The sequence below is a fragment of the Alexandromys fortis genome, unplaced genomic scaffold (assembly GCF_014885135.2).
Source record: "Alexandromys fortis isolate MF-2015 unplaced genomic scaffold, M_Fortis_MF-2015_v1.1 scaffold_243, whole genome shotgun sequence".
In the NCBI taxonomy this organism is placed as follows: domain Eukaryota; kingdom Metazoa; phylum Chordata; class Mammalia; order Rodentia; family Cricetidae; genus Alexandromys; species Alexandromys fortis.
Genome location: NW_026068121.1, coordinates 1,669,390 through 1,686,901, shown reverse-complemented (window position 1 = coordinate 1,686,901; position 17,512 = coordinate 1,669,390). Strand labels below are relative to the sequence as shown.

General features: G+C 52.8%; 2 protein-coding genes across 3 annotated transcripts in view; one reads left to right on the top strand and one right to left on the bottom strand.

Annotated features, from left to right (window-relative positions):
• Vav1 (vav guanine nucleotide exchange factor 1) overlaps positions 1–2,418 on the bottom strand; it is a 43,315-nt gene extending 40,897 nt beyond the window's left edge. The window contains exon 1 of the mRNA XM_050125296.1: positions 2,139–2,418. Within this exon, the coding sequence (XP_049981253.1) occupies positions 2,139–2,342 (204 nt within the window). The 5' untranslated portion in view covers positions 2,343–2,418. The remainder of the gene's footprint in view (positions 1–2,138) is intronic.
• Positions 2,419–5,984: 3,566 nt separating this feature from the next.
• Sh2d3a (SH2 domain containing 3A) lies at positions 5,985–17,418 on the top strand. Of its 2 annotated transcripts, XM_050125240.1 has the most exons (10): positions 6,000–6,208; positions 10,925–11,058; positions 12,406–12,755; positions 13,013–13,086; positions 14,055–14,524; positions 14,981–15,096; positions 15,246–15,420; positions 15,507–15,618; positions 16,069–16,254; positions 16,878–17,418. In XM_050125240.1, exons 2-10 carry the CDS (start codon positions 10,969–10,971, stop codon positions 17,036–17,038), a joined length of 1,734 nt encoding a protein of 577 aa, XP_049981197.1. In that variant the 5' UTR covers positions 6,000–6,208; positions 10,925–10,968; the 3' UTR covers positions 17,039–17,418. The 2 variants fall into 2 exon arrangements, with proteins under 2 accessions (XP_049981198.1, XP_049981197.1); XM_050125241.1 differs by lacking the exons at positions 14,981–15,096; positions 15,246–15,420 and having other exon boundaries at positions 5,985–6,208.
• Positions 17,419–17,512: the final 94 nt, after the last annotated feature.

The window sequence follows — 17,512 nt, the reverse complement described above, 5'->3', positions numbered from 1 at the left end:
ATGATGGATGGGTGGGTGGATGGATGGATGGATGGATGGGAGGATGGATGGGTGGGTGGATGATGGATGGATGGATGGATGGGTGGGTGGGTGGATGGATGGATGGATGGGTGCATGGATGGGTGCATGGATGATGGGTGGATGGGTGGATAGATGGGTGGATGGATGGGTGGATGATGGATGGATGGGTGGGTGGGTGGATGGATAAATGGTGTATATATTATTTCTTCCCTTCTTGCTGGACAAAGGAGAGTGATGAAGAAATGGAGGAACTGAGTAGTCTTTTTATTCCAACCTCCACACCTTGCTCTCTGCTGTTTCTATCAGCCACGCCTTTTCATTTTCCTTCTGCCTTCCACATCCCATGGGTCACTCTGTCCCTGGCTTCATTCTGTTAAACAGTGTCCCAGAGACCCAGAGGCAGCCTCTCTGGGTACTTCCCTCTGGCATATTGAATATAGCCCATTGGTTCTCACACACATCTCCACCAGACACAGAATTTCTAAGGAAGGCAGAGAAAAGCAAGGCTAGAAACCGCCGAGAAGACAGATAGGGAGGGTCAGGGTGAACCCCAGCTCAGCCTGGGGCTTCATACAACAGAGCAATGGGAAAACTCATACTGACTCTTCAAAACCCAGCCTAAATATCCCTCTTATATAAGTCCTAATTCTCTCAGGCAGTCCTGCCCACATCCCTAGAACACACAGGCCTGAGACTATCATTTTCTGTCTCCTTGTGTTTAAGAACTCTTTGGGGGCTAGAGCCAAGTTCCCAGCATTGTCTGGTACATATTAGGACTATTGCGGGAACATAGCCGGTCCTCTGGGGATTAACACCATTCACACTGGCCCTTCAGAAAATCGGCCTTAGCTATGATGCTCAGGGGTGAAAGTTCATCCTTAACTCAACTGTTTTCCCAACAGCTGCGATTGCCACATCACAGGGCACCCCAAGTCCTGCCAGGGCTGGGGCCCTCCACGTCCCATGGCTACTTCCTCAAGCCCTTAAAACTACTGGAGTTCAAGCAAATGTAGTCAAATCTCTGATGGCCTGTAGCCAGCCAGAGGGACGTCCCTGGAGGGCAGCGAGTGGGTGCTGTGCTCCCTGCTCCCTTCAGGGAACTTGTGATGGCTCCAGGGGCCACTGCTTCTCCACCGACAACCCCAGGGGACATTCTAGGGACCCCAGCAGTTCATTCTCAAAGCACATGGGACCCCTCACAAGGGGAAAGAGACCAGCCCCAGCCAACCACAGCTCATCACTCCAGCGGCAGCCTCCTGGGACTTGGAGGAACTGGACGTGCTGGCCTCAGAGACTGAGGGCAACATGGTAGATGTCCCTACACCAGGGCTGTTCCCTTGGGGACACTGAGTGTTCCTCTACTCCCATGATAAGGCTATGTACCCTCTGACATGAACCTCTATCTTCCTTTTGTAATGCTCTCAGCCCCACCCAAACCCAGCACCCACGGGAAAGCAGGGAAAGACAAAGCCACCAGTCACGTTTCGCGCTCACCCCAGCCACATTCAAATAAGGATTTGAATACATTTCCTAAACTCGCCAGGGCACTTCTGAGCAAGCCTCCCCTTGAAGGGTGGGGAGGGCAGAAAAGGTCTCAGGGTCACCAGGGACCTTTTTTGGGATCCCAGGCCTGGGCCCTGCATTCAGTGGGCCCTTTGTGGGATGGGCAGAGCTAGGAAGCCACAGGGGATAAAATGCAGCTCCCCCCCCCCCGAAACACAGCCCAGAGCCCTGGCAGGAAATGGAGGTGAAGGAAGATGTGAGGAGGAAGGGGGGGAAGATCAGAAGAGGCGGAAGAGGAGGAGCCACAGATGGGGGAGAAGCAACTGAAGGCCTCTCTCTTCAATGCCTGAGTCTGGTGGCTCCAACCTCATGCACACTCTTGGCTATCCACAAGGCTCCCGGGTACCCCAGGGCCCCTCTATGTGGGTCTCAACAGTTAGCCTATAGTTGGAGGGATTTCCCCCTTGTTAGTCAACACAGATGCAAGCCGACCTAGAGTCTGTAAACCCACGCAGGGCCCTGTTCTGCTCAGCACTTCCACTTAGCCAGACCCAGACCTACAGAAGTGCTCCCCTCCAACCCAGCCCTGCCCTGGCATCACCCAGCAGGCTCACCTGGGACATCTGGGGCCGCAGGTTGACCTCCCGCAGGTTGATGGCTTGGGGAAGCAGATTGTTAAGCAGTTGACACAAGAGCACACCATCTCGCAGAGCCTGTGCCAGCTCACACACCTGGGCCCCCTCCCAGGTCACTCGGTGGCTGGGAGGCAGCACCCGACACTGGATCAGCCAGTGGGTGCACTGTCGCCAGAGCTCCATGGTGGCTGCCTGCCTCCCCCTCGGGGAGGCCCCGTGCACCCTCGCGCCTCCACCACCGCTGCCGCTGCCTGCCCCAGTGGGGACAACTACAACACCACTTCCTCTTCTGTGACTGTAACTGTCGCCCTGGGGCTGGGGGTGGGGAGGAGCTGTGGGGCGGAGGGGAGCACCTGCAGTTCCGCCCCCACGCCTTCCACGCACTGGTGTGACCTCCCCTTTCTCCACCCACACTGAGTGGACCTGGGCACCTGCAGGACTAATCAGCCACTATCTCATCTCGTCTACTGGCACATAAGCTGTCACCTACTCTAGCTCCTCCAGGTCCGCTGTGTAAGACCTCGGTCTCTCACAGTCTGTCCCCGCTGCAGCCCCCAAGGGCACCTCCCCCAAAGGGCACTCCTCCTTTGCCCATAGCCCCTTATGGCTCTAACTGCCTTCTTCCACAGGATCAAAACACAAGTCCTCTCTGCACCCCACAAGGCCCTGCTACCCTGCCTCCACCCCTTCCAGCCTCTGTGTCCTCTGTGTCCTTCGCTCCCTGTGCCCCAGCCACGCAGACCTCCATTCTGCCTCAGACGGCTTCCACTGTGCCCACCGGCTGATATAAGTTAATGACTGACTACATCGCTTCCTGATGCTACTTCTTGACTAGTGAGTACTCAGCTCCAGAGAGAGCATCTATATCACCGCCAACCCAAGGATCAAGGGCGAAGGGACGGAAAGCTTGTGAGAGCTGCGGAGTGGGACAGAGAGCTGCGAAAAGCCTTCTTCCCAGCTTGACATGAGGGCTGTGCTCATGAACTCAGACCAGGGAGATGAGCTAATCTTCCCACAGGCGACAGTAATGGATGCGGTGAGGAGAGTGAGAAGGGAGTCCTTGAGAAGGACTCATTGAGGGTTTCTGGGGAAAGTTAGGGGAAGTTGAGGGTGGGCACGACCAAGATAAAGCGGTAGCATGGAGCACTCTACATGACAGTCAAGGAATGTGAATATAAATATACAGTAGCAAGGACACTCTGCTTTTACAGCCAGTTTTTCTTTTTCATTTTTGTTACATTTATTTGCTCACTTTGCATGTATGTGTGTACATATGTGTGTGTGTATATATGTCGTTTGTGTGTATGTATGGGACACAGTTTCTATGTGGCAGTCAGAAGTCATGAGGGAGGGAGTCTGTTCTATCCTTCCACCATGTGAGTCCCAGGGATTGAACTCAGTCCTTCAGGCTTGGCTGCAATCACCTTTGTCCACTGAGCCCTCTCAACACCCATTTTTTCTTTTTCCTTTTGCTCTTGTGCTGTGAGCACCATGTGTTTGTGCGCGTCTGTGTGTGAGTGTTGGTGCACACCGTACACACACGTTGGCTCATGTGTTGAGGTCACAGGACCACCTCGGTGCAGGAACTCTCTTCCGCATTACTTAGGGCAGGGTCTTTCTCGCTCTTTCTCTTGCGCCTGGCTAGCTCATCCTTGAGCTTCCACAGTTGCCTCCCCTCCCATCTCATCCTGGGAGCCCTAAGAATCAAGTTCAGACTACCGCCTCTCGCTTAAGCCCTGGGGATCTGAATTCAGGTCTCTCATCCACATAGCACACATGACTGGACCATTTCCTGAGTCTCCAAATGTCATTTTTCCCTGAGGTATTCCCAAATTTCAAACCATGGCCCTTCTCCACCCTTTCCTGTCTTTTCCCTTTCCTTAAACTCTGATACCCAATAAATCTGACATCTTCCCTGCTGTGAGTTCCCCTCCGAGCCAAAGCCACTATTGCCCTTCCCTGTGATCCATTAATTCATTTGTTTAACAAATATTTACTGCCTTCCTGACTATACATATTATTTAGCTCCTACTATTAGGAGCTAAAACTACTTTGGCAAGGAAGCCTCGTTCCAATTTAACCTACCAGGTTCCAAGTAGCTCCCCTTCCACCCCGCCTTTTCATCGTTATGGCCACCAGGCGGCGCTAGACTGCTTCCCTGGGCCGGCCTGATTCTGATTTGCATAGCAGGGAGTTGGGGAAGGGGTGGGCACAGCCTGGAAACCCTCTCTTTTGCAATTCTACAGGCGAGGACAGTTTCCATTCCCTATTTTTGGCATCTGTGACTTCCTACGCGTCCTCTCCCTCTTCTATAAACTGGGTAACAATTTACTTTCTCTGCACACGGTCAGGGTCGGAGATTAGCGGGGGCGGCCAGGCTGTAAAAAATGAGGTAGGCATGAAGGCACCCACTAAGACACTAAATTCAAATTCCATCCCCACGACTCCCAAGCTGTGGTACATATGCACGAATGACTTGGCTACCCCACCCCCATGCCTCAGTTTCTCCACTAGGAAAATGGGGGTAGGGTGGGTGACGTGAATAGTATCTATCGTATCCTAGAGGGGTATGCGTGAAAATTAACCCGTTGGGGCAGGGCTACCAAGCTGAATTGTCTTGGTATACAGCAGGTGTTCAATAAGCGGTGTCGCTATAGAATACTTTAAAGCCGGGCGGTGGTGGCGCACGCCTTTAATCCCAGCACTCAGGAGGCAGAGGCAGGCAGATCTCTGTGAGTTCGAGGCCTTGGTATACAAGAGCTAGTTCCAGAACAGGCTCCAAAAGCTACAGAGAAACCCTGTCTTGAAAAACCAAATAAATAAATGCATACATACTTTAAAGACTTTCATATAGCCCGGACTGGCCTTGAACTTCACTACCTAGTTAAGGCTGTCTGAACTCCTGATCCTCCTACCTCCACCTCCTTAGTGCTGTAGTGACAGGTGTTCTCCACTACACCTTTATACAGCACTGGCCTTGGAACCCAGTTCATGACTGCTGGGCCAGAGCTCTAGGCACGGAACACCCGCCTAGAGAGCCTTGAATAAACGTGCCCTTTAAGAAACGTAGTATTGCCTCTCTTGCCGCAGATTCCCAACCTTCAGCTTCCTCTGCCTCGTCTCCAGGCATCAGGATCGGGGCCCAGCCAACCTGAGAACCCATCAGAACCCTCGGTCCTCATCCTGGCTCAAACTCCCGCCCTACTCCATCTTTGATGGAGGCTGTCGCTTTTTCCCACAAGTCTCTCCATTTCAAACCCAGGCAGGATTGGCGCGGGGAGGGGGCCGGGGGATAGCTGGAGGGAGCAGCAGTTGACCCCACAGTCCAGGGCTGCTCTGAACTGATCGGGATCCCTGGAGATTTGGAGAAACACCCTCAACTCGGCCAGATCCTAGGAAGACACGGTATGAGGTAAAAATCGTTCTAGATCTTGAGGCTGGGGCTCACTGGGTAGAGCGCTGTCCAGCGTGCCCGAAGCCGGGGGTTCGGTCCCGGGCACCGCATAAACTAGATATATAGATGACAGTGCACAACTGTCCTCCCTGCACTCGGGAGGTGGAGGCGGGAGAATCAGGAACCCAAGGTCATCCTTGGATAGGTAAACGAGTGCTATAAAAAATGTGGGGGAGCGGGGAGAAAGAAGGAAAGGGAGGAAGAATCCCAAACCGTGCTACTAAGGGGGGCGCAATGGTGAGCAGGCGTGGCGCCTGTTTAAAGAGAGTCCTTGGAGTTGCCAAGGACTAGGAGTCTATAGAGAACAAGAAGAGCGCGTGCTCACTCACGCACAGACTTAGGGACTCGGCTACGGGCAGAGACAGGTTCCCAGGGGGCGGGGTGAGCGCCTAGGAGGTTCCTTTGGAGGCGGGGCCTGAAGGGGAGGGGCAGGTGGGCGGGGCCTGGAGGGGCAGGGCCAGGTGTCCAGCCTGGGCTCCAACCAAGTGGAGGACTGGCGAGGTTGAGCCTGGTTGGGGCGTGGACAGTTCGCTCCTCAGCTGCTGAGCCTCCTGACTGAGTCCCGTCGGATCCCCCACAGCAGAGTCCGGACCAGGTGAGTGTGGGGGTGATCTTTGGTAGATCCAGGGGTCCCTACTGGGCTCGGGATGGGGCCGTTAGCTCTCAGGGAGAACCCGAGGATCCATCCAAGAGAGCCTGTGGGGGGTCGGAAGAAGTCTCCAAGTGAGTGACTGTGCGTCCTGCGTGTCCGGGAACCCGGGTGTGTCTTGGGTGGCCCTCGCGCAGCTCCCAGCGTGTTTCCTGCTGTCTGCGGAAATACTCTCGGCTTCCACTTTGGTGCACGCTAGCGCAAATCCGGATCTGCCCCTCCCTGGCTGGCTGCCCCAAACGCTACCTAAAAGTCGCGTGTGGTCGCCGGTTTAAACAAGATGCTCCCTTTACTGTGAGGTCTCCCCTCCTAGCCTTTTCTTTACCTCTGGTCCCTCCTCGCTCACATTAGCACGTTGTGAATACATCAAAAAACGCCCGTCTAACGGCCTCACCCTCATCCCCCCCCCATCACACACACACACACACACACACACACACACACACACACACACACACACCACCCAGGCATCCCAAAGCTCTGCCTTGCTGCCTCAGTCCAAACCTAGGTCTCAGCTCTCGGGTCCTTTCCTCCTGGAAAGGGTCTTTCATACTTAAAGAACACCAGTCCCCGGGGCTGGTGAGATGGCTCAGCTGATAAAGGCGTTTGTCCCTGTCCCTGAAGTCCGCTAGCCTGAGTTCCGTCCAGGAACCCACGTGGAGACCAGAAGGAGGAAACTGTCCATTGGCCTCCACCCACGAACCTTGGCACTCCCGCACACGATAAAATTTAAATTAAAAAAGAACCCTGCCCCTCTAGCCTTCCTTAACGAAATCTTCCTGTGTCACTATTTGCACCCGGAACCCTTAGGAATGATCTTCTCCGCTCCTCTGTTGGTTGTTGGTTGCAGCTGAGGATCCGGTAACTGGGTCTAGGACAGGTTGGTGGTACACAGTAGGTCTTAAATCACCATATCAGCTCAGAGTTGAAGGTGAGATCCCGGAACCCCAACTCTACCTGCATCTGTCTGTGAGGTATCTGCTGGCCACTGCACCCTGAATGTGTGCAGACACAGGAAACCTACACACCTCACTCGAGTTTGCCTGTCCCCTTTCCTGGTTCCCCTCCCCTGCCCAAATAAGTTATCCCCCAAAAGACCCAGACGACAGTTTCCTTGACCTGGGGCTGCACCTGTGCCATAATATACTCCTTGAGCTCCCCAAACTTGAACCAGAACTTGGTTCTGCCTCGCCCCCATTCCCGCCGAAGGTTACTGGCAAAACAGGAATTTGTCAGTCGTGAAGTGACGGCCACAGCCGCGGGCCCCACCCTGGTGACAAACAGGAAGTGTACACGTTTGGGAGCACACCTGGCTTCAGGTGTGCAGTGCCTGCGGCAGCTCCCTCCCAGCCCCGGGGCCCCAGGTCTCAGGACGCAGTTGAGGATGCCCCGCCCCCCCTGTCCAGGAAGCAGTGACTCACGAGGCAGGAATCCTGCAGTGTGTCTCTCGGCAGCCTTGCCAGGGCCAAGACTCTGGAGATAGGTAGACAGACACACACAGATACAAAGATCCATCGCTGGATGGGTATATAGACAGACCAACAGGCAGATAACTACGATAAGATAGCCAGCCCTCCCTCTCACCCAAGATAATTTTTCTAACAGATATTTGAGGCACAATCTGGAGCCTGTGGAAAAATGTCTGAGATCTAAAATCTAACCATAATATACTAACTAAATAGTTAAGTTACCAAACACAAAAAGAAACTCAAAATGTAAAGTCACCATTTGCCGATCAGTCTCCAAGTTTGACTTTTAAACGGTCTTGAAGGCAGGAACTATGCGGGAGGGTGGGGCTGTGAGTCAGAGGTAGAGCTCACTTAGCACAAACGAAGCCCTGGGCTCCATCCACAGCGCAGCACCTAAAAAACCCAGCCTAGGGGTTCAGGCCTTTCAGCCCAGCGCTGGGGAGGTGAAGACAGGAGGATCAGGAGTTCAAAGTCATCCTGGGCTGTACAGTGAGCTCCAAGCCAGCCTGGGCTACAAGAGACCATCAAAACAAGCCTTGTGTTCTGCTGAAGAGTTATATACTTAAGAGTAACCTGTTGCACCTTGGCAAGGAGTCTCGAAAGTGCAGTTGCTGGTGTGAGATGACTTTAACTTTACTATTTGATTTTATTCTTATTGTTTGGAAGTTGTTTTTTCAGATTGGGTCTCACGCCCCCGTAGCCCAGGCTAACCTTGACTCAGGACCCTCCTGTCTCAGCCTCCAACGTGCTGAGTTTATAGCTGTATCCAACTTAAATAGTGATAACTAAAGTAAGCGAGTTACTTATGCCCACATTTATCTATACATTTCTGTTATTTCTACATATACATTGTTTTTCCTTTATATGTGAGTGAGTGTCAGCCCACAGTGGGCAGTGCCAACCTGTACAGGTGGAGCTGGGCTGTATAAGACGCTGGCAGAGAGCAGTAAGCAGGCCTCCTGAAGTGTTCATATGTGCTTTCTGCTTCAGATACTATATACATACACACACATATATATATGTATGTATATATATGTATGTATGTATGTATGTATGTATGTGTGTCTGAATGGATGCCGTGTGGAAAGGGGATGTATGTGTTTGGAGGTCAGAAGTTGTGGGATCCCCTGGGGTTGAGGTTACAGACTGTTGTGGGTTGCAGTGTGGTCGCTGGGATCTGAACTCAGGTCCACTCTTGTCTGCTGGACCCTCTCTCTTGCCCTCTGCCTCCATCACTGCCTGAGTTCCTGCCTTGACTCTCCTTGGGGATGGAATGTGACCAGGAAGTGTAGCCAAATAAATCCTCTCCTCCACAAGTTGCTTGTGAACAGTTTCCTCCCGGACAGGGCAGCACACCAGGACAGAGGCAGACCATTTTATGTAAGATGTACTCACTTGTAAGTAAGTGTGCTGTATTTATTTGTATATAAAAACTTCTCATCCGAGCTGGGAGCTGGAGCTCAATAATAGAACTCATGCTTCTCATGGCCAGGGCCCTGACTCAACCCCAGTGTGAAACAAGGCCTACACTATTAATATTGAGATATTTAAGCTGGGCGGTAGCTCAGTGTCTGTCCCTGCCAGGCGCTTAGGAGGCCCCAGGTTCAAACCCCAGTTACACACACACATTCACTGTGCATACTGGCACACACCTTTAATCCCAACACTCAGACGGCAGAAGCAGGTAAATCTCTGTGATTTCCTGGTCAGTCTGGAATACACAGCCAGTTCCAGGCCAGCCAGTGTGACTATGTTCAAAATATACAAATATACATACATGCATGCAAATATGGCTGCGAATTGCTTGTTTAATTTATCATATGCATTCATTTCGTGTGTGTGTGTGTGTGATCTATAGCAGCATCTGAGCTGTGCTACAACAGTGTAGAATCAGGCTAGATGTCCATCAACACAGAAATCAAAAAGATATGCAGCTCAGCACTCAAGACTTGGAGGCAGGAGTTTAAGACCAGCTGGGCTAGCTATATGATCTCCAAAGTAAAAAAAAAAAAAAAATGGGAGAGGAATAAAAGGGGGATGTGGTGGGTGCGTGCATGCGTGCGTGTGAGTATTATGAAGTTATAGAGAAAAATATATAATTTGCAGGAAAATTGATGGGACTGAGGACTGTCATGTTAATTAAAATAAACCAGACCCAGAAAACAAATACTATGTTTTCTCTCACATGTAAAATACATATAATCAAGCACTTATTATATGTACACACAAGTACATATATAACGTGAAATTAAAAGATGAATTACTTAGACATGAAACTGAACAAGGATAATTGGGGTGTGCAGACAAGAGAGGGTAATGGGGGCCCGAAAACATGATTGGGGAAATCGTGTTTGCACAATTGTCCCCTGTCCCCACGTAAAATGCTGGCTGGCCTGGGGCAGACAGAGGCAAGCAGAGGCAGGCAGAGACAGGAGGCCAAGGAGCCTGGCCAAAATGACAATCTCTTTGTTCACTGGATGACCCTGCCTCAAGTAGTAAGGGAGAGAGCAATAGACACCCAACATCCTCTCAATTCAACACGCCTAAGGGTCCAAACATCTGCACGCACCCACATGTACACACACACATGTGCACACACCACATGTACATAAATAGAGTGGGTGATGTGGTATGGGCAAAATATAAGCAGGTATGACGATGTCATGATGGAATTCACTGTCGTGTGTGCCGAACACAGGGTTGTTCTAGCTTCATTCCTGTTGCTGGGATAAGACACAGACCCAGAGCCACTTAGGAACAGACAGGACTGTACTGCAGCTTCCAGGACACAGTCTGTCACTGAAGGAAGTCAGGCAGGAACACAGACAGAAGCTTGTGGCAAAAAAGGTGGAGGAAGCCTGTTTGCTGGCTCTCACACAGACCCACGTCTAGCTTCCTGATACAGCCCAGCACCACCTTCCCAGGGATGAATAGTACCATCCACAGGGAGCTGTGCCCTTCTACACAATTAACAATGAAGACAATCTCCCCACAGACATGCTCACATGTAAATCTGATCATGACGAGACCCTACCTGAGACTCCCTTCCAAGGTGACTTCACACTGTGTAAAGTTAACAGTTAAAATTGACTAGAACAAAGGTAAAATGAATAATGGAAATTTCAAAAATGAGATGATGGAAGGATGAGACCCAACCCCTCAGTGTGCAGGACTCATCGCTCCCATTTTGCAGATGTGGAAGACTGAGGCAGGGTGGGTGTGCAAAGTTCGGCCCTGATGCCCTCCGCCAAGAGCTCCATGCAGGCACCACAGGATACAGACAACCTTACCTGCCAGCCCTGGTACCACGGTCAGCTGTCTCGACAGGTATGGACCCTGTAGGCAAGCGGGAAGACTCTCCCACACGAATGTGGGAAAGCCTGGGTTTTAGGTGAGCAACTTGGAGCCAGGGTCTGTTGGGGACAGGTGGGCTGGAGGACGGGAGACACTCTTGAAGCTTGGCTGAGTGGGAGCTATCGGATGAACAGAAACCATCTCTGGCCGAGCGGTGGTGGCGCACGCCTTTAATCCCAGCACTCGGGAGGCAGAGGCAGGTGGATCTCTGGGAGTTCGAGGCCAGCCTGGTCTACAAGAGCTAGTTCCAGGACAGGAACCAAAAGCTACAGAGAAACCCTGTCTCGAAAATAAAAAAAAAAAAAAAGAAAAGAAAAAAAAAAGAAAAGAAAGAAAGAAACCATCCCCGTTTCCCGGGATACTGCTGAGGATGGTAATGGAGACTGAACAGACCCCGTACTCTCTGACCCCTGTCTGTCTCCCACCCTAACCCCATCTCCACCCTAGCACTTTCCTTTGAAGTTGAGCCCCCTTGCCTCCACCTCCTTACTGTCACATACTCAAGAGCCCTGGGACCCTGAAACATACAATAAAATTATGGCAGACAGAAAGTTAAATGATTGCCCAGAATTCAGACATGCTGGGTCCAGATCCTAGCCCTACAGCTCACATACTGTGGGACGATGGACAGTGCATTTGAATTTTCTGAGACTCAGTTTCCCAGTCTATAGATGAGGACCAGCCAGGTAACCTCAACACTCCAGAAGTGCTGCAGTTCAAGGCCACTTTGGGTTACTAGTGAGAGTTTATTTCAAAAAAAAAAAAAAAAAAAAAAAAAAAAAAAGAGGGCCGGGTGGTGGTGGAGCACGCCTTTAATCCCAGCACTCGGGAGGCAGAGGCAGGCGGATCTCTGTGAGTTCGAGGCCAGCCTGGTCTACAAGAGCTAGTTCCAGGACAGGAACCAAAAGCTACGGGAGAAACCCTGTCTCAAAAATCAAAAAAAAAAAAAAAGAAAGAAAGAGGGCTGGAGAGATGGCTTAGCGATTAAGAGCATTGCCTGCTCTTCCAAAGGTCCTGAGTTCAATTCCCAGCAACCACATGGTGGCTCACAACCATCTGTAATGAGGTCAGGTGCCCTCTTCTGGCCTTCAGGCATACACACAAACAGAATATTGTATACATAATAAATAAATAAATATTTTTTAAAAAGAAAGAAAAGAAAATCAGTAATTCTAGGGTCCTAACCCAGGAATCAGGACCACTGGAATCCCCCTGTGAAGGGCTGCGGGCGTGATTAGGGATGGGGCCCCTACTTCAAGATGGCTTTTGTTGCCTGGGAGGGCAGGGTTCTGGAAACACCCACCTATTCTGCATCCTCAGGAAGCTGAAACCCTCCTACTACAAGATGGCGACTTCCTTGTTCGTTCCTCTGAGTCCCGAGGGAGCCACCCTGTGATCTCCTGCCGCTGGCGAGGCAAGATCCTACATTTTGAGGTGTTCCGAGTGGTGCTGCGGCCTAGGCCTGGTCGCCCGCAGGCCCTCTTTCAGCTAGAAGATGAAAGGTTTCCCAGTATGTCTGCCCTGGTCCACAGTTATGTGACCCGCAGGCGACCTCTGTCCCAGGCTACAGGAGCTGTGGCCTCCAAGCCTGTGAGACGTCAGAGGCCGCTGACTCGCAGCTTCAGTGAGGACGTGCTCACCGACAGCCCGGCTGCCCCCAGGCCTCTCAGGTATTCAGCACTGAGGCTTCTCCTGACTTACTATTTTGGACAGGGTCTCATGTATGCCAAGCTGGGCTCAGACTGGCCGTATCGTGATGGATGCCCCTGAACTGCAGACCCCCCTGCCTCTACCTCCGCCAGTCTAGTTGCAGAATGAAGAACTAAGAGATGCCATCACCAAAGTGGCTGGCAGGTTGATGGAACTGGTTGGCGGCATTTTCTCCGCTCAGGCTGGACTCACAGCCCTTTGCACCTCTGTCTCTTAGGCCTAGGAAGTGGAGCTCCAGCCAGCCTTCTGGGTTGGACCATTCAGGAAGGGGAAAACGTGATGATACAGCAGGTGAGGGGGCCCCCCCAGGCCCACAGAGACTGGAGTGCCATTCTCCCCTGAGTGAGCTCAGGCCCCTGGATCTCCTCTTGAGACCTTGCTTTCTTGCTCTGGTCAGTTGAGAGCTTCTTGATACTGCTACAAGATCATAGTGTGTGTGTGTGTGTGTGTGTGTGTGTGTGTGTGTGTGTGGTCTGTGTGTATGCATGTTTGCACCATTCCTGGGTCATAAGTGTGTATTCATGTGTTTGTGCATCAGGCCTGGGTCATAAGTGTGTACTCGTGTGTGTGTCTGTGTCTGTGTGGTCTGTGTGTATGCATGTTTGCACCATTCCTGGGTCATAAGTGTGTATTCATGTGTTTGTGCATCAGGCCTGGGTCATAAGTGTGTACTCGTGTGTGTGTGTGTTAGCCTAATTACTTGAGAGGCCAACACTGGAAGATCTCCAGTTCAAGGTTGCCTGTAATATCTACTGAAATCCTCTCCCAGAAAAAGGTGGGGTGGGCAGGGGAGATGGCTCAGAGGCCACAGGAGTATGAATACCTGAGTTTGGATTCCCTGAACCCATGTTTTAAAAAGTCAAGTGCAGTGATGTGTGTTTGTTATCCAGTGCTGAGGGGTGGAGACAGGAAGATCCCTGGGGCTCACAGGGTCACCAGCCTGACACAGCCAGGAGTCCCGGGCCAGTGACACAAACCTGATCAAATCAAATCAAGTTGATGATGCCTGAGGGACCACACCTAAGGTCATCCGCTGACATCCATACCGTGTAATGCATGACCACACACACACGCAAACACAGAATTCAGAACATGCCCCAAGTGTTGAAGGTTTGTTTTCAAGGTGGCAGAGTCTGAGAGGCTGGGAAGGGATCCTCAGTTACTGGACCGAAGCAGGAGAGCCAGAGAGCTGAGCTCATTCCCACCCCACTCTGCCAAGCTCTCTTCTGCAAGCAGAGCTGTATCTTCCCTTGTCCCAGGAGCACCCCCTGCTTTCGGGTCTGCCCTGCACCGGACAGGCAGCGAACCCACGTTGCTGAAGGTCCTGCCTCACCTGGGAACTATGGCATACAGTCTCACGGCCTCTGACGGACAGCTTCACGCAAAGGCTCGCTCCGTGCCCCTCCGGACGCCCTCCTTGGCCTCTGGACATCCCCCAACATACTGTGAACTTCTCCCCCGAGTACCCAGTGCTCAGAGAACGACTCCTAGACCGAGCTGTCCGGAGCCAGCCGTCTGGTGGTGGGAAGCAGAGGAAGACGAGGAAGAAGACAGATGCTTCATAAGACCACAAGCTGAGGTCTCATTTTGCATCCCTGGCCACCCCTCCGGTTTGCTGGGTCCCCAGAACAGACCCTTGGACCCTGCAGTTCTGTGTACCCTCCGAAGCTTGCTGGTGGCACACCATCCTGAGAGTACTGCTCTGCACCTGCTGTTGGTGGACTGCCAGGTGCGGCATCTGCTGGGGTCCTCCACCAGCAAGGGGCTTTTCCCGGGGAGGAATGAACAGATGTCTGCTTACAATAGATAGGGCACTAGCCGCAGAAGAAACGATTCCACCTGAGTCTAGTTTAGTGAGCGTTTATGGGGTTACTTCCTGGAGCACCGGTGACTCAAAGGCTGCATCCCCTAAAAAGCCCAATGCTAGCAAACACTCCCAAACACTGCATTCCTGGCGCCCCCTGCAGGCAGCTCCAGACATTGTCAGTGCTTATGAATCTTGTGACCCTCGTAATCATCAGACTTCCTGAGACTTCCTCTCTTTCCCTAGCCTTGTTAGTTAACTTCCCTGCTCCATCCAGGAGGGGTTATTTCTGTTAGGAGGAAATGGTTTCACCAGAGGCAGACTCCAAGGGATCATCAGAACGCTTAGTCTGTTCCACATGTTTTGTGTTCTCTTGTCAAGGCTATAGGCCTGCTGGGGGTGACCAAGAGTCAGAAAAGTGCCATGGGCGTCGCCTCTGGTCTAGAACTACTCACACTTCCTCACGGTCACCGCCTGAGGTTGGAGGTGCTAGAGAGGTGAGGTGTGGGGTCGGGGGTTGTGACTTTCTAACTCAGTTTCTGCTAACATTCCCCATGGTGGAGGGGGCTGGGCAATCCACTTCCTGCCCCTTCTCCCATCACAAACTCTCCTACTGTCCCCAGACCCTTGCATTCCACCTCCACAGGATTGAGACCCTGGCACTGGCTGGGGCCTTGGCTGTGCTGGGTTGCTCGGGGCCCCTGGAGGAACGCGCAGTCGCTCTGAAAGGCCTGGTGGATCTAGCGTTGGCGCTGAGGCCAGGAGCGACAGGGGACCTGCTGGGACTGGCTGGGGTCATGGGCGCCCTGCTCATGCCCCAGGTGTGTTGGGAACAGGGTTGGGGAAGAAGCCTGGGTGCAGGTAACGGGAAAGATGGCACTAGCTGGGCTCCTATCTCCGTGTCCAGGTATCCAGGTTAGAGAGCACTTGGCGTCATCTACGAAGGAACCACACGGAGGCCGCGCTGGTCTTTGAACAAGAGCTAAAGCCTCTGATGCGGGCTCTGGATGAAAGTACAGGTGAGAGAGGTTCTGGACTGTGCCTCGCCTGCCTCAGGCTTCTTCCCAGCCCCAGGGTCCTGCTCTGATCCAACCCCCCACCCCCACCCCACCTAAATTTTCCCTCTCCCTATTTTAGGTTTCCTGCTCTAGGCTGCTAGCTACATCTTATGCTCTTCCCCTGCCCCAGCCTCCTTCCCAGCTCCAGGATCCGTCCCTGCCGTATGCCTGACCCAGCCTAGGCTTCTTCCCTGCTCTGGGTCCTGGACTCCACTCTAGCCCTGTGGCTGACCCCATCCTAGGCATTTCTCTTTAAATTCTTCCCCAATGCTAACCACCTTCCCTACACTAGACCCTGGCCTCGCCCCTCCACCCTCCGCCCTCCACCTCTGTCTTTGATCCCGCCCCTGTTACCACCTAGGCTCTACCCTGTGCCCTATCGCACCATCCCAGATCCTACCTTTCCCACAGGACCCTGCAGCCCAGGAGAGGTGGCCCTGCCACACGTGGCACCGGTAGTACGCCTGCTGGAGGGCGAGGAGACCTCTGGGCCGCTGGACGAGTCCTGTGACCGGCTGTTGCGCACTCTGCTTGGGGCGCGACAGGTGGCCCGCGATGCGCCTCTGTTCCGCAGGGCGGCAGCCCAGCGCCTGCAAGGTGAGCGATGGCCCCTTGGAGGCCAACCTAGCCCAAGTTTTCCAAAGTCTCACCCAACTGGGACTGCCACAACCCCGGGGGAGGACCCAACCCCAATCATAAACCACAAGTAGTGCTCTCCCTATAAAAGGGACCACGGAGCCCAGCGGAGCTATGTCCAGCGGTGTCCCACCCCAACCTCTGGCCTGGGAATATCTGGCCCCATTGGGGTTCCCTCCAACATGACTTCTTCCCCAGTCAAGTCACACTTGCCTCCCACCTGGGCCCAGCCAACCTCTAAGACTCTTATCCTGGGTAATTTCTAAGACCTTGGGTGTCCACACCCTGCAAAGGGGCAGGCTCAGTCCAAGGTTTGCTGAGCTGGATGGCTATGCCCTTTAATCCCGCCTCCCGGCGTAGCCTCTAAGACAGGGCTCCCTGAATGCTGCACCTAGGCGGTCATCCTGTCTCGTGTTGTTCTGCACCCTGCCCTTACCCCCGCAGAGATCAAGGGGCCCCCTTCCCCTGCTAACCCCTGCCCTGGCACTCCCCACTGGCTCCTATGGGTCAAAGTTCCTAGCATTAAAAGGCAGGTATGGGAGAGGCCTGAGCCACACCCCAAGCGCGCATGACTCTGCCTACAGGATTCAGGCCTAACCCAGAACTCTGGGAGGCGCTGACCACGGGTTTCCTGCGCCGCTTACTCTGGGGGAGCAAGGGGGCCCAGGCCACCAGAGCCAACCGCCTGGAGAAGTTCCATCACGTCCTCAGCATCCTGTCCCAACAACTAGAGCCTGGGGGCTGAGAGACTCCAAGGAGGCCACCCCCAGCTATTCAAGAAGCATCTGAATGGACTTGGCGCAGTGGTCCACACCCGTAACTCCAGCACTTGAAATGGAGATGGAGGATCGGGAGTTCAAGGCAGGCTCAGCTACCTCGTTTGAGGCTGGCTTGGGCTATATGAAAATTATGGTCAAAGTTTAGAAAAATCTCCACCTTAAAATGGACCCCAAGAGATTGGAGCATAATAGCTGCCTCCTTTTTACCAAAATACCTTCTCAGGTAGGGACCCAGAGACCAACCCTCACACTCCTGTATACATACCCTACTCATCCATGCGTACTTTCTGGGATATCCAGAAAGCAACCACATGGTGAGCGCTTGACTTTTCTAAATAAAAACACTTTACAGATCTGGTATCAAAGTTCAAATCTGACTCTGCCTCTTAAATGCTGTGTGACTCTGAGCAAACCATCTGACCTCTCTGTGCACTCTAGGG